The following is a 16,185-nucleotide window of genomic DNA, read 5'->3' on the forward strand; positions in this document are numbered from 1 at the left end:
TCACTTAGACTCTGTTCTTTAATGTAATATTTCTTGCAGCATTGCAAGCCCTCCATCCCCCCAAGATCAGTACAGCACAGCTTTAAAAAGATATTTACATGCATCCCAGCATAGCCTCCCCGTCCCATTGGCATGACACTGAGTAAGGCCCCAATTAGTGGAGCCCCTCCCCGATGTGATCCTCAGGACCAGTCAAGGGAAGTTCTTGCAGCTTCTAGAGCGAAACATAATTAATGGGGGGGAGGGGCACAGACACTGTGATGGTTTCTGATTGGTTTAAATCGCATCCCTGACAAAGTAACAACGTGGAGATGATGGATCTGATGCAATCCATCTTCCTGTGTGCAGCTAGAAGCGTTTCATTTGTCGGCGTTCTTGTCGGCGCTGCTTTTTCTCATTCGGCTCCTGGTTTACAGCTGAAGAGTCAGCTGTGAACCATGGCCCCAGTATGTTCACCCAAAGCAGATACAGTGCCCGTCCTGGAGCCTGGAAGAAACAAGTGGAGACATCACAGTCAGTCCCAGCAGGATGCAGCTCTGGCATCAGGTAATACGCAAGTCTGTAGGAATCAGACCCCAAGGACAGAGCACCAGGATTAAACTGTGCTGCGCTATTGCCAAGTACACTAAGCAAGGAGCTGAAAGGAGGCAAGGACCGGTGCTCAGCACTTCTGGGAAAAGGGATCCTTATGTCAGTGTCTAAATACAAACTCAGTGACCTAACGATAGGCCCTACTAATGAGAATCTTTTCTTCAACTCCTGTTTGTCCACAAACAGGCTCAGCTCCCTGGAAGCTGGGCGTTACCATCCTCCCCACAGCCCTACTCCCACAAATACAATCTATTTACTTTCCCTGGTTCATTCAATCCAGTCCTCTTCTCCCAGGATTGACAATAAAGGAGCTAATTAGCACTGATGGTGATGTGAACACTTGTATGCTCCCCCACACAAGAATGTTGATGAACCATCTTGATAACTGCTTGTTTTAAGCATTCTTTAAGGCATCCATTACCGACAAGGCAGGTTAACATAGTTGCCTTGGGTCTTTAATCAATCTCTGCATGAAACTGTATTTAAATGAACATCATTTGAACACTGCAGGTGTAAAATCGGAGAGATCCAAAGAATTAAGCATTTGATTGTCTGAGGTGCAGAACACTGAGCACCTGAATTCACACAGGGGCCCCATGTGAACTGAAGAACAAAGTGTGAAGTACTCTCACAAATCATAATTTTGCTGTGCCTACTCCCAGTGCCACATCTCCTTCTCCTGTCCTACTGTTCTACCTTCACCTTCTGGACCTCTGTATTTCTACTCCGTCATTTTGCCAGGGGTCTAAAATTAGTTCCATCTTTCACTTGTATAATGGCCTTCTTTCTTATACACAACACCAGGAATGGAGGTGGCATGATTTACCATAAGTCAGCTCTTAGCTGGGCTGGGGAATCAGGGGCACGGACATGGGACATGTACTGGTGTTATTACCATTCGTTTTGTACACCAGGATCCAGAGCAGAGAGATGAGCAGCTGTTCTAGAGCCATGTGCTAGACAGCATGGGAGCAGGAAAGAGTCCGTTTTACCTAGGCAAAGGGCTGTCAGGATCAGCTGCAGACAGACAACACTTGTTTTACCCCTGAGTTTTCCCAGGTAATTCAAGTAAGTTATGCTGGTGTAGGGCTATACATCATGTGACTGTGCAAAAAAATGTGGCAAGGGGCGGGGTATAAATTAGGGGAAGGGAAGGGAAGGGAAGACGGGTAAGAATGCCCATAAGGCTTACCAAGAGCCAGAAGTACCAGACATAGAAGGAAAAGCAGCTGAGCACTTGGACTATTGCTGTCAGCAGAATCACATCCTTGAGATGCCTGAGAGACAGGAAAAAGCTTCATGTTAATTTCACTGGTCCAGAGCCCAGAGCATATAATTTTCTGTCCTAGTACATTTGCAGTCCCAACAACCACAGCAAACTCCACAGTATAATCCTGACCAACTCTTGTCTGGGAAGAAATAGTCCTAGTCTTGGTTTCAACAGAAACAAGATTTGCATTACAATTAACAGAAACATCTACTGCGTAAGCCCAGGTCAGAATCGCATCTTCTGGACTGACTATAATTTGGCCAAAAATCAATGGAGCCTGGAGGCTGGGACGTCACGGGGGGAAGGCAGGGGAAAAGAATTAATGAAACTGAAAGAAGATGAATGAAATTGCAGGAAGCTCCTTGTGACCCACATCCTACACCAAGGTGAGTCATCTCACATGCTCCTGTCTGGCAGCACCACGAAGACGGGGTTCTCTTTGCAATTCCATGACGTGACAGCCAACCCTGGGCCACAGACAGGACATTTCCTGGGCACATGCACAGCTGTACATAGTTCTGAACTCCTGGGGAGCACATCTAATGGAAAAATCACACCCAGTGTACACCATACATGCCAAAGGGAAGGATAATCCCCACCCCAATTAGCCAAGTCTCTTCTGCAGTTTCCATTCCCCATCCCCCTACATACACATACAAAATGAGTATGATGCCAAAGATTGGCACTGAAAGCTGCTGGTTGGTGTGGGCTGGACACATCAGCAATTATGGCACCATACTACTCAGCCACTGCACAATACACTTCTTCTGAGCCTGGATAAAGGCCTACATGGACTATTGTGTAAGAGAAACTCAAAGCTCTGCACTTGCACTGACTACAACATAATGGAACTAAGAACAACTGGGTTTGTGCATGCATAGACCACAGCCACAAATGGAGCATTAAGAAAGCTGAGATGAAGTTGGTGACACTTCATTACCCTATCTCACACTGGAGTGCAAAACACATGATGTTACACCATAGGACCATCTGCCCATCTCCCTGAAGGTGGGCGCAACATCCACTCGTTTTTAAAACAGCAATGGAAATACATTTCAAACCAACAGTGGTTCACATGAACTGAAGCACAGTGAATCATGTCACAGAGACAGCACCATTACTTGGAGATGTCACCTGATGCTTCCAAAAGTACTTCACATGGGAGGTGGCCATTCACCCAACAGTGAGTGCAGCAGAATAAGTAGTACATTGCACACCTCTATCAATTATTCTAGAAAATAATGGGACACAATTATTGTGAAAATATGGGTTCCCATAGCCTAACACTACTGCTCAGGCGCAGATGCATGGAGGCAGAGGCTCATTTAGGCAGGAAACTTGAATTGTATGACTTTGGTGCTTTGTAGCACTAGCTCTGTTGTATTAATATCGGGGCTTTCTTGTGTGCCATATTTATAATGGAACAAAATTCTAGTCTTGCCTCAGGCAAGTAAACCCAACTCTGAGCTGCACAGGCTGAAGGGACCTGGCAGCAGTACATAGACATGAAAGATACTACAGCAGAGTCACATCTTATATGGGGTTACATTCTGAAGTCAGCGCATAAGGCAAAAATCATGAATGGTAAAAATTACCCCGCGCCACTGCCGCCCTGTAGTAGCAGTGTGCGTGCGGTGCAACAGCTGTGCCTACTATGGGGCGGTGGCGGGGGACAACCTGCCACTGCTGCTCTGCATGTCCTTGCTGCTGTCGGGTGCACTCCTCGCCCCTCTTGTCCTCCGCCACCTCATCCTGCCAGGGCAGCTAGCTGAGCGTGAGCGAGCTGCCGCCCCCCAATACCAGGTGGCACTGCACTACACGCCGTGCCCCGGCCGGCACCCAGCGGGCCAGCCCCAGCAGCCAGGCGCATATAGCTGAATTCACATAAGTTAAATGCACATAAGATGCGATTCCACTGTACTTATATGATCCAGGAATGTTTCAGTTCCAGTTACCTCCACGTTTATAACAAGCCAACAGAAACCCCAACCCAAGATCTTTTTCTCTGCAGATCATCTCCCCCATCAATACCTAGTACACACATGCTTGTGTGGTATTGCCAGGTTGCTGAGAAACACTACGTTGAATGGTTTCATAGACTCATAGACATTAGGGGCTGGAAGGGACCTCGGAAAATCATTAAGTCCAGGCCCCTGCCGTAGGCAGGAAGTCTGCTGGGGTCAAATGACTTCTGCAAGATAAACATCCAAAAGCCATTTGAATGAGCCCAGAGTAGGTGCTGCACCACCTGTAAGTGGAGTCTATTGCAGACCCTAGATGCTCAAAACATAAAGATTTTCCTTATGTCCAATCTAAATTGGCCTTCCAGAAGTTTGTGGCCGTTGGACCTTGTTATCCCTAGACTGTTCTCCCAGATCCTGGTGCACGCCCCTTATGTATTTATAGGCTGCTACCAAGTCTTCCCTGAGCCTTCTCTTCTCCAGGCTGAAGAATTCCATGTCCCTCAGCCTCTCCTCATAAGGCTTGCTCTCTTAGCCTTTGATCATGCAGGTGGCTCTCCTCTGGACTCTCAAGCTTATCCATGTCCCTCCTGAAGTGAGGGGCCCAAAAACTGGACACAGTACTCCAGCTGTGACCTAAGATTGAGCAGAACGGGAGGATGACAGCCCTGGTTTTGCTTGAGATGCATTGGTGGATGCATGGCAGAGTTTAGTTTGCTTTGCTGGTCATGGCATCGCATTGGTGGCTCATGTTCATCTTGTGGTCAATCAATATCCCCAAGTCTCTTTCAGTTGTGGTGCTAGCAAACGCAGCACTGTCGAGCCTATATGTATGATGCTGGTTTTTCCTCCCAAGATGAAGCACCCTGCACTTCTATGCATTAAATGCCATCAGGTTTTGGAACACCCACCTTGCAAGCCTGTCCAGGTTGGTCTGTATCCTCAACCTGTTCTCCAGTGTGACCACCTTCCCCCATAGTTTAGTGTTGTCCACAAACTTTGCCAATACACATCTGACGCCCAAATCCAGAACATTAACGAAAATGTTGAAGAGTACTGGCCCGAGTACCAAGCCCTGAGGGACACCACTAGTCACCTCGCGCCATATTGATTTGTTCCCATCAACCAGTACTCTTTGGGTCCGACTCCAGAGTCAGTTCCCCAGCCATCAGACTGTGAGATGGTTGAGGCTGCAGTTTTCCAGCTTACTCATGAGGACATCATGGGAGACCAAGTCAACAGTCCTCCTGAAGTCCAGGCATATGATATCAACCTCACTTCCCTTGTCCAGGCAATGTGCCACCTAACCATAGAAAGAGACAAGGTGGGTCAAAGCCATGTTGGCTGGCACTCAGAAAGTTGCCTTCCATTAGCCTGCTGCTGATGGAACCCTTGATAATTTTCTCCAAGATCTTTCCAGGGATGGATGTCAGACTGATTGGTCTGTAATTCCCTGGGTCTTCCTTCCTTCCTTTCTTGAAGACTGGGACCACATTGGCTCTTGTCCAATCCTCTAGTACCTCTCCTGAGCACTACGAGTTCTCAAATATCTTTGCCATAGGACATGCTATGGAGTCCGGCAGCTCCTTCAGGATTCTTGGGTGCATACCATCTGGGCCTGCGGACTTGTGGATATCAAATCTTTTGAGGTGTTCCCTCACTTGATTTATGTCAATTGTGGGACCATCTCCCATCCCCTGGGTGCTTTGAGTCCTATCTGACAGGGTGACCCCTTTGGACAGGTGGAAGACTGACACAAAGTAATCATTTAGATTCACCTTTTCCTGAGCATCAGTTATGGCCTTATTATCCCTCCAAACAGCTCCCTACAGTAGGGGAGGATTTCAGAGAAGACAGCACACTCATGTTTCTTCTGTACTGTTCTGCCCTGTGCAGAGCAATGCGCATAGAAAGCATTTAAGATTGGAACAGCGGGGTTAAGCAGCAAAAGAGTAGGGAAAAAAACAAAGACAGAATACAAAAGAAATGCTTGGGAGAGTCACTCCAGGGAGCAAGGCAGAAATGCTATCCAGGCACCCTGTGCAGTTTAAGTACCTCATCATGGTTTACTGTAGTATTTGGGTTTCCAATTTACAAAAGGTTTCAGCTTTTGGCCTTTTCTGCAGGAGCCTCCTGAATGTAAAGCAGTGCAGTATCAATTGTCTAATTTGGCATGTTACTTTAACCCAGTTGTTTTCAACCTTTTTAGGCTCAAAACATTCCTCATTAGACTTAAGTCCCTCCCTCAAAAATGTCAGCTCTGAACTGTCACTTGTTTTTTTGACTACAGAAAACAGAGCTATTCTGTTGCCAAGAATTCAACAGCCCATAACAGGTCAGAATGTTTCTGATACTCTGGATTCCTATTTGAAATCTCCTGTGCTTTAGGGTTGTTGGTTGTAGCCATATTGGTCTAAGGACACAGGCATACACGGTTCTTTGGGTAGATGTGATATATTTTATTAGATCAACTAAATAGTTGGAAAAATTGTTCTTTGCAAGTTTTTGGGCACAAACACCCTTCTTCAGGCATAGGGAGTGCCCTGGCTAAGAATCACCACTTTAACTCCTTTTGATTTTCATGGCAAGATTTCACTAGAATGTAAGGAATGCCACATGGGTCACACAAATCATCTGTTCAGTTCAGTAGCTTACAGTAGGTGCTTTAGAGGGACAGTATATGAAAGGTACATATCTAGATTAATCCACTACCTGCATACCCTCCCCAGCATCAACCAACATTGCTTTAGGGATATCAGAAGACATGTTCCCTAATTGTCTTATTTAACTCTCAACAGGCCGGTCCCTCCAAGAATTGTCTAATGGACAACGAGCATGCTACAAAGTAGTGAGGCTTCTTCTGTATTCTCCTCACCAACTTTTGATACTTGCATAGGTAACCCACTCTGATCTGCTTCCCTCTGGTAACAGCCTCGCTGAGATGTGGCTAGTCCTTCCTCCATTACTACCCATATTACAGCAGTGTTTAGGGATCAACCATGAACAGGGTCCATTGCATTAGGCTCTCAACACACCCAGAGACAGTTCTCGCCCCAAGAGTTTATCATCTAAATAGATAAAACAGAGGGGGTGGAGGGACAGTGCACACAAACAAAATACTTCACCTGATGGATGGCAATGCACTCTAACAAAGACTCAACAAACAGGTGGAATAAGCTGAGGGAGAGGACTCTGTCTTACTCTATTTTTCTGGAGTACAGTCTGGATCTCTGAGAGGAGAGGTCAGAGACCAAGGACTTGATTTTAAATCTATAAGACTGACTTTCTGGTAGTGTCACTGAACTGGGGTGTCCACTCTAGCAGAGGTTAATTGAGAGGCACTGAGCAAACTCTCTCTCTCACTTGTTAACAAACCTTACTCTGTTTAAAGGAAAGCACTGTTGCGTACGTGCTGCAGGCAGCCTGCCCAAGAAAAAGAGCCCTGTCACCTCAAAAAGGCGCAAATGGGGAAAGGCTGCCTGTGAACTAAACCTCCCACTCTGCCTGTCAATGCACAGGAGAAAAGTGAAGTGGGGACAGATGGTAACAACCAAAGGGAGAAGCAAACTGGCCAGGGAGAAGAGTTGGCTCTGGCCACTGAGTGATTCTGTCTGTAGAACCTGGAGAAAGCCCCGTCCAGCCTGACACATTCTATATGGTGTCCCATGTCTGACATTCTGAGGCATAACTAGATGCAAAGACTTAGTACTGGAAGGTAATTTCACCAGAACTGGAATAAGCACAATGAAAAGGGCTTCCCAGTGCTCTCCACATGGGAGGTGACTTGGGAGGCAAACTTCATACAATGATAGCTGCTCCCCAGAGCCAAGGCTCTGCCTGTTCCTTCCCATGCCCTCTGGGATACACAGGGCTGTGTGCGCTCAGGCAGCAGGTCCTGCTCACCTGGACTCGTGTGGGTGTGGACACTCACTCTGCCATGCCCTGCTCCATATTCAGGTCAATCCCTCCATCAGCCAGGGTGCCATCATCTGTGAAAGACGGCTTTGCCATGGAGCTCATGGAGCGGTAACTGGCACCGTAGACCACCAAGCTGAACACAAATGCAACCTGCAACAAGGAAACACAGGTCAATCATGAAAGGGACAGGTTCACAGGGGCCCCAGGTAAAGGGTCATGAATGAAGCCACATGCCCTCTTATTGTACCGGCATTTCAAACCTGTGATGCTAGGCAGACGCTCTCCATCCCCCCCAGCTGCTTGCCCGAGACCTATTCTTTCCTCACATGGGTTCCAAATGTCTGGGTAGATACAGCTTACATTTAGCTTAGCAGAGCAGTCCAAAAACATTCAGGAGGTATCAGGCCCAAGAAATCATGAATGAAAGCTCCATTCCAGAAAAAACCCTGTAAGATTGGGGGAGGGGTAGTGTTTTCACCGCCCCAGGAAAGGTTCTTCACAGCTGCAGCGAGAAGCAGGAGGAAAGCTAGGAAAATGTAATCAATAACACCCCCATCTGCTATATCTTTCCTCAAACTTCGGTAGACAAGAAACAAAGGTAATTACCCAGGTCCAGAAGGAGGCTGTCGTATAGAAGACCACCAGATTTACAATTCCATAAATTGCCTGAAGAGAAAGGAAACAGAAACCAGCAGTCTATGTCAGTAAGCATGAGAGAAGGAAAACACCAAGCCTGTGATGGGGTTTGGGTCCTTCCCCAAGTTTGGTGCGCGTCTCAGGTAACAACACAATACAAAGTGACAAGCTCTTGGCATGCTCCTTGGGGCCAGAAAGCTAGAGCTGACTCTAAAAGGGAACAACCAGAGCTAAGCATGTCACAGGCACCTGAGCTGTTTGCAGCATGACAGAAACAATGGCTTGACTGCAGACTGAAGGACAGCTCCTTACTGTCCTGGTACCTTAGTCCTTTTAAACCTTGTAGCCACACCTACCACCACTGGTGACTCCATCCTGAGAGGTACGGAGGGCCCCATCTGTCGCCAGGATCCCTCAGCACGTGAGGTCTACTGCCTGCCCGGAGCGAAGATTCAGGATGTGAAGGGGATGCTCCAGTCCATCATCCAGCCTACCGATTATTACTCCATGGTCCTTGTCCATGTGGGTACTAACGATGCGGCCAGGAGAGCCCCTGATCGCCTGATGGAGGACTACCATGCTCTGGGAGGCGTGCTGAGGGAGATGGGCGCACAGGCGGTCTTCTCTTCCATCCTGCCAGTGAGCGGTCGAGGCAGACGTCACGAGATGTGCATAGCGGAGACCAACTGGAGGCTACAGGAATGGTGCTTCGAGGCGGGCTTTGGCTTCCTCAGCCATGACCGGCACATCGTGATGAGAGACATGCTGGGATGGGATGGGCTCCACCTTTCCCCTAAAGGTAAGCGTGTGTTCTCTTCCAGGTTGGTGAACCTCCTTCGGCGGGCTTTAAACTAGGCTCGTCGGGGGAGGGGGAAGATGAGGGCGGAGGAGACGATGAACTACCAGGCCCAGCAACAGCCAGCGAGCCCAGACCAATGGTCAAAAGGGAGAAACAGGTAAGCGATGGGGGACGCGGCATTGCTGAGACTAGGGGGTCAGTGGGCACAACCGTTGGAGGCCTCAAATGCCTCTACACGAATGCTCGAAGTATGGGGAAGAAGCAGGAGGAACTCGCCCTCCTCCTAGCTGTCACCAGCCCTGACATAGTAGGGATCACAGAAACGTGGTGGGACTCATCGCATGACTGGGCGGTGAGTGTCAAGGGCTATAGGCTATACAGGAAGGACAGGATAGGAAGGAAAGGTGGAGGAGTAGCACTCTACATCAAGGAGGAATATACTTCCTCGTTAATTAGCAAGGGGGTAGAGGGGGGGCACTCTGAGGTGCTCTGGGTTAGAGTAAAAGGCAGTCCAGGGGAGAGAGACTTAACGGTGGGAGTCTACTATAGACCTCCCAACCAGGGAGAAGAGCTCGACCAGGAATTCTTAGGTCAGCTTACAGAGGCAGTGAGGGCTAAGGATGTGGTCATCATGGGGGACCTGAACTTCCCAGACATCTGCTGGGAGGAGCAGTCAGCCAAGTCTGATCGCTCACGTCGGTTCTTAGCCAGAGTGCAGGACCTCCATCTAACCCAGGAGGTGCACAGTCCCACCAGGGGAGACGCCTTGTTGGACCTGGTGCTGGCCACGGGTGATGACCTGGTGAGGGGGCTGCGGGTGATGGGCCACCTGGGAGACAGTGATCATCGCTTGCTGGAATTCACCATCCAGCGTAAGGTGGCAAAGGGCTGCAGCAAGGCAACGGCCCTAGACTTTAGGGGGGCTGACTTCAACAAGCTAAGGAGGATCGTTGGGGAAGCGCTGAGGACCCAGAGGGGAAGGGAATCAGATGTCGAAGGGGAGTGGTTGCTCCTTAAGGAGACAATCCTCCATGCCCAAAGGGAGGTAATCCCAACAAGGGTCAAAGGGAGCAGGAGGGCACATAAACCCCCATGGCTCACTAAGAGCATCCGGGAATGTCTCCTTGCTAAAAGGGAGGCATACACCCAATGGAGAGATGGGGTCATCACCAAGAAGGACTATGTTACAGTCGCCCAAGGATGTAGGGGGGCAGTCAGGAAGGCCAAGGCAGAGATGGAGATAGGACTAGCTTCCCGGATTGGGGACAATAAGAAGTCCTTCTTCAAATACATAGGGGGTAAAAAGAGGGTCCCGGGTAATGTGGGGCCCCTGCAGGACACGATGGGCAACTTAGTCATCACGCCAGATGACAAAGCTAACATATTTAACGATTTCTTTGCCTCTGTCTTCCTAAGTAGGGACCAGTTCAGCCACCTCCCTGCTGGGCCCCCCTCGGGCCCCGAGAGAGACACGCCTGGGCCAGGGGTTAGCGAGGAGTTAGTTAGGGTACTTCTGGAGAGGCTGGACGTGTTCAAGTCCGCTGGTCCGGACGATCTTCACCCTAGGGTTCTACAGAAACTGGCCGAGGTCATTGCGGGACCCCTGGCGCGGCTCTATGAGCACTCGTGGTGCTCTGGCGAGGTGCCGGAGGACTGGAAGAGGGCCAATGTGGTCCCTATCTTCAAAAAGGGAAAAAAAGAGGACCCGGGAAATTACAGGCCAGTTAGTCTTACCTCAATCCCGGGTAAGCTCTTTGAAAAAATTATCCTGGCACACATCCAGGAGGGCCTTGCGGGGGAATGCATGCTCAGGGGCAACCAACATGGGTTCATCAGTGGCAGGTCTTGTCAGACCAACCTGGTGGCCTTTTACGATCAGGTCACCAAATCATTAGACGCAGGGGTTGCTGTGGATGTAGTCTTTTTGGACTTCCGGAAGGCTTTCGACACTGTCTCTCACCCTGTCCTCATCAAAAAGCTGGGAGACTGTGGTGTCGATGCCCACACGGTCAAATGGGTCGCCAAGTGGTTGGAGGGCCGCACCCAGAGGGTGGTAGTGGATGGGTTCTTCTCGACCTGGAAGGATGTGGGCAGTGGGGTTCCGCAGGGCTCGGTTCTCGGGCCCGCACTGTTCAACATCTTCATCAGTGACTTGGATGACGGGGTAGAAAGCACCCTGTTCAAGTCTGCTGATGACACTAAGATGTGGGGGGATGTGGGTGCACTAGAAGGGTGCAATAGGCTACAAGCTGACCTTGACAGGTTGCAACGGTGGGCGGATGAGAATAGGATGGGGTTTAACACTGATAAGTGCAAGGTGTTGCACATGGGGAGGAAGAACCGGCACCACACTTACAGGTTGGGGAACTCCCCTCTTGCCAGCACGGAGACGGAAAAGGATCTTGGAGTCGTCATTGACTCCACGATGAACATGGGCCGGCAGTGTGGGGAGGCAGTCAAGAAGGCCAATCGTACCCTGTCATGCATCCACAGATGCATCTCGAGCAGGTCCAGGGAGGTGATCCTCCCCCTCTATGCGGCACTGGTCAGGCCGCAGCTGGAGTACTGCGTCCAGTTCTGGGCGCCACACTTCAAGAGGGACGTGGACAATATGGAAAGAGTTCAGAGGAGGGCCACTCGTATGATCAGGGGTCAGCAGGGCAGGCCTTATGAGGAGAGGCTACAGGACCTGAACCTGTTTAGCCTCCACAAGAGAAGGTTAAGGGGGGACCTTGTGGCCTTCTACAAACTGGTCAGGGGGGATCAGCAGGTATTGGGGGAGTCCCTGTTCCCCCGTGCGCTGCCAGGAGTGACCAGGAATAACGGTCACAAACTGGCGGAGGGTAAGTTTAGATTAGATATTAGGAGGCGCTACTTCACAGTCAGGGCGGCTAGGGCCTGGAACCAGCTTCCAGGGGAAGTGGTGCAGGCTCCTAGCCTGGGGATTTTTAAAAGGAAGTTAGATGAGCACCTTGCCGGGGTCATCTGACCCCGGTGCTCTTTCCTGCTAAGGCAGGGGGTCGGACTAGATGATCTACCTAGGTCCCTTCCGACTCTAGCTACTATGAAACTATGAAACTATGCAAGCAGTAAGCCAACAGGTACAAGTAGCAGGGGGGTGTGGAATTCCAACTGTCATTTTTATGGCCATACCTCTCTCATCCTCTACCAATTAAAAAAACAGGTAAAAACCTCAGTATCTGGGAGGAGTTAATGCCCTTCCCACCTCCAAATGAGCCTCTACAGTACTGCCAACTCTCAAGATTTCTGGCATTGTTCTCAAAGTCAATTCTTTGGGAATGCGAAAAACTTAGTTCTTTCTTTGATATATATTTATATGTACGTATATATCAGAGAAAGAGCTAAGTTTTTCACATTCACAAAGCATGGATTTTAAGAACAATGTCAAAAATCATGAGAGTTGGTAATACTGCTTTTACCTCCTAGTCACCTCATTCCCGGACGCAATGGAAATTAGGCTCATTCTCCTCTTACTCATTTTAAGAGCTTAAGCATTGGTTTTCCCTCCATGTCTCTGGGGACTCAGTATTACACATCACCTCTCGTTCTACATCCCCCAAGGGCACAAATTACCTGGGGCCATTTTGAGCCTTTTCAAACCCTCCCTGACTGAAACAAAGCTGTCAGCCCAGGCTGACAACCCTTTAGCCTTCAACCCTTCAGGTTCCACCTAGTGTAATCAGGCAAAAGTGGGCATTAGAGGGGAAGCAACTTTGTGGCATGATGCACTTCCTTTCTGGTCACCAACTTCAGACAGAAGGTTTGGGCCTCATCAGTCAGAAGGAGAAAGCATCACGCACTCACGTTTGCTCCAAGGATGATTCGAAGGTAGAATTTCAGAGTCTCCTTGTTCTCCTCAAAGATTTGCTTTTTCCCTTTAGTTCCCACTTTTCCTTTTGGCTGGGTAAAGAAAAGAAAGCGCCCTTAGCACAAGGATCACTGCATCACTACTCCCACCCTGTCACGGTCCCCACACGCTGCACTGCTCCATGACTTGCTGCCACCCGACCCAGCTGTGGAGGCCTGGAGTAACTAGGCTGAAGGAGCCCCGTTTTCGCTGTCATGGCGCCAAGAATGCAGCATTGCTATCTGTCATGGGAAAAGGGTCCCGACCGCCCGTGGAGACCAGGACTCACTCGCAGCCCTCTACGTTTCTAACAGCACGGCGCTCCCCGGGGCACCGGTGTTTCATCCGGCCTGTGACCTACCTCCCGCCTCCCGCCCTCAGCCCCCTCGGGCCTGCGTCTCCGCTGTGCACTTGGGCGACAGCAAGAGGCCCCTGCAGCTCTGCCGACGCCAGGCTGCCCGGCCGCAGCGGCGCGTGCTGCCAGCTCGGCCCCGACGCGCCAGGACGGCGGCTCCCCGCAGCGCAGGGCGCCCGCCTGCGGGACACACACTCCTCCCGGCCCCGCTCGCCCGCGCTCACCGCCATGGCGACTCCGGCCCAGCTCAGCACTAGCCGATTTCCGGCGCCCACCGGCACGTTAACGGAAGCGGAAGGAGCGACCCCGCACAACGCGGCGGCGGCGGTTCTGCAGTCCCGGCGGCCTGTGCGGCTTTGCCGTGGAGACCAGGAAGTGACGGCGGCAGCGGTCGCCCTGCGCTCTCCGGGGCGGAGCGGGATGGAGCTGCCCGCGCTGCCTGTGGAGGTAACGCTGAGTGCCCCGGGCAGGGGCTTCCTCGCTCCGCCGGCCCCTCCGGGCAGAGGGAGCCCTCGGCGCCGCCTCTTCGGGCCTCGCGCTGTGCGCTCCTCGCTCGCGGCCCACCCGGCCCGAGCTTAGCCGCCTCCTGTGAGCACCGGTGGCTCCGCTCGTGCCCCCCTTGGAGCACTTGCTACGAGCGTGGGGTCCCGCTCATGTGCCTGTTTTCCCTTCAACTGCCACAAGTCTGCACGTGTTACACCCTCACTAGCCCCTTCTAATAACAGGCGGAGAGCTGGTTCCCCGCAGGCCCCGGCAGAGACGTGCCGTGCTGGCCCTGCGCAGCTCTGGTGGCTCTGCTAGACGAGGGCCCTGCTGAAAAGTGTGGCAAGGGGGTGGGCACATCTGCCTTGGGGTTTGTCTCGTTCAATGTTTCCATGGATGATCTGGGCCCAACAGGTAAGAGCCTGCTGATGGCACTGCCTGATGACCTGAAGCTGGGAGGCATCATTGACCCAAAGGAGGAACTGGGTATGGCCCAGGAAGGGTGACCTTGAGGACTCCAGTGAGATGAAATAACACCAAGTGCAGGGCCATAGGATCAGCAGCTGACCCATTGAATCACAGCTGAAGGATGGGATCTCATTAGTTAGAAGTGACAGAGGAGAGAGAACTTAGTCGTGAGACGATGGTGAGCCCACAGACAAGATATCGTGAAAAGGGCAGATGCAATCACAGGATGCATCAGGCAAACTGTTTGCAGTAAAGATGGTGAAGCATTAATGTTGGTGAACAAGGCCTCATTACTGAGCCCTCGTCTGGAATAAGTCAGATTGCCCGTGCTCTGAAAATAATGTAAACCAAACTATAGTTGGTGCAGAGAAAAACTACTAGGATGATCAGGGGAATGTGGAAGCTGTGTTATGCCCCCAGACTAAAGAACTTGGCTTGTTTAGTTTATGAAAATGAAGGCTGAGAAGATATCTGAGTACTGTCTATACAACTGTGGGGGTAAACATCAGGGAGGAAGACAGATAACTTAAATAGCTTACTTTGGCGTAGGAACGAGCAAGTATAAACTGCCCAGGAAAAAATTGAAGATGGAAATTAGAAAAGGTTTGCTGTGGGGGGAAGCTCTGGGACAGCCTCGCAGGAAGACTGGTGGGGCAAGAAATCTAGTTAGTTTTAAAATTGAACTTGAATTCTGACTGGGGTTATATAGTAAAGTGTCAGAGGCATAACAAGGCAGCTGGGTGCTCAGGACACCTGCAATGTATTGGGGATTGGCAGTTTTTGGCTGCTGCCGTGTTTCTGGCATGATCATGTGGCTGCAGCAGTAGCTGTTCCTCCTCTAGTTACACTACTGCAAGGAATTGTGCTCTGAGCCAGGAGTCATCTTCCAGGCCTATGTTCTACACACTGGGTGACACATTTTCACACTGATAGGTTATGGCTGGAATCTAGTTGCTGTTTCTACTCCTGGGACAACTCCAGGCTCAGATCTTTTATCTGATGACCTTCACTGGGACACTGACACTGCCTTGCTTCTTTTGGTGTTGAAATAAGTGTCTGAGACCTCCTGAACCTCCCAGACACTTAGACATGTTCCCCCAGAGCTCTGTATTGGGTAGTAGGCATTCTACCTTCCTAGTGTAAACCCTTCAGGGGTCACATCACAGAAAAGCAAGGGTCATAGGCTTGACAGAGGACTGTCTTGACCATAGTTATTTTCTTACTAAAGAGAATTATGGATCTTTGAAAACACCCTCCCATAGCCTGTTACCTAGCTTTGTAAGTCTCAGAAGATGAACAAATGATCCAATTGCAGCAAAATAAAAGGGGATGGAGACTTACTGTGGAGCAACTGACATATGGGAAACAAAGTCATATGCAAGTGAAAGCAAAACTTGGACAACTTACCCTTGCCTGAAACAGCTCTAGCTATTGCTATTTAGCTTTGATTTGCCACAGAGTAAGAGCAGCAGGTACTAGAGATGCACCGATACATCAGTCCAATATCGGATCGGTACCAGTATAAAGAAAATTGGCTGTATTGGAAATTGGCCTGATGGGGCCAGTAATTTGGCTGATAAATGCCCGTGTGCATGCACAGCCACAGCACACCACTCAGGCAGCAAGGAGCAGAGCCAAGCAGCGTGGAGAGCTGCCTCCAGCTGATAAGTCCATTGTAGTGGAAGGGGAGGGGTAAAGAAGGGTCATGGGGACATATCAACTTCCTTCCCAGGGTGAGGGAGGGGAGGGGACGGACAGGCGCAGCCCCGGCTTTTCCCATCTCAATCCCTGCCTCACCCCATGTGCTGGAAAGAGCTGGGGCTGCTCTGGGAGTGG

At 50.3% G+C, this 16,185-nt stretch overlaps 2 protein-coding genes across 3 annotated transcripts in view; one reads left to right on the forward strand and one right to left on the reverse strand.

The window, feature by feature from the left end:
- TMEM208 (transmembrane protein 208) lies at window positions 1-13,748 on the reverse strand. Of its 2 annotated transcripts, XM_090063663.1 has the most exons (6): window positions 13,623-13,748; window positions 13,001-13,096; window positions 8,347-8,406; window positions 7,754-7,890; window positions 1,784-1,868; window positions 1-486 (listed from the first exon to the last, which is right to left on the reverse strand). In XM_090063663.1, the coding sequence occupies exons 1-6, from the start codon at window positions 13,626-13,628 to the stop codon at window positions 349-351; spliced, it is 522 nt and encodes a 173-aa protein (XP_089919789.1). In that variant the 5' UTR covers window positions 13,629-13,748; the 3' UTR covers window positions 1-348. The 2 variants fall into 2 exon arrangements, with proteins under 2 accessions (XP_089919789.1, XP_089919788.1); XM_090063662.1 differs by lacking the exons at window positions 13,001-13,096; window positions 13,623-13,748 and adding an exon at window positions 8,733-9,433.
- LOC149857486 (uncharacterized) overlaps window positions 13,723-16,185 on the forward strand; it is an 18,006-nt gene continuing 15,543 nt past the window's right edge. The window contains exon 1 of the mRNA XM_090063661.1: window positions 13,723-13,845. Coding sequence (XP_089919787.1) covers window positions 13,819-13,845 — 27 coding nt within the window. The 5' untranslated portion in view covers window positions 13,723-13,818. The remainder of the gene's footprint in view (window positions 13,846-16,185) is intronic.

This window comes from Crocodylus siamensis, chromosome 9 (genome assembly GCF_052110815.1).
Source record: "Crocodylus siamensis isolate JL-2025a chromosome 9, ASM5211081v1, whole genome shotgun sequence".
Classification (NCBI taxonomy): domain Eukaryota; kingdom Metazoa; phylum Chordata; order Crocodylia; family Crocodylidae; genus Crocodylus; species Crocodylus siamensis.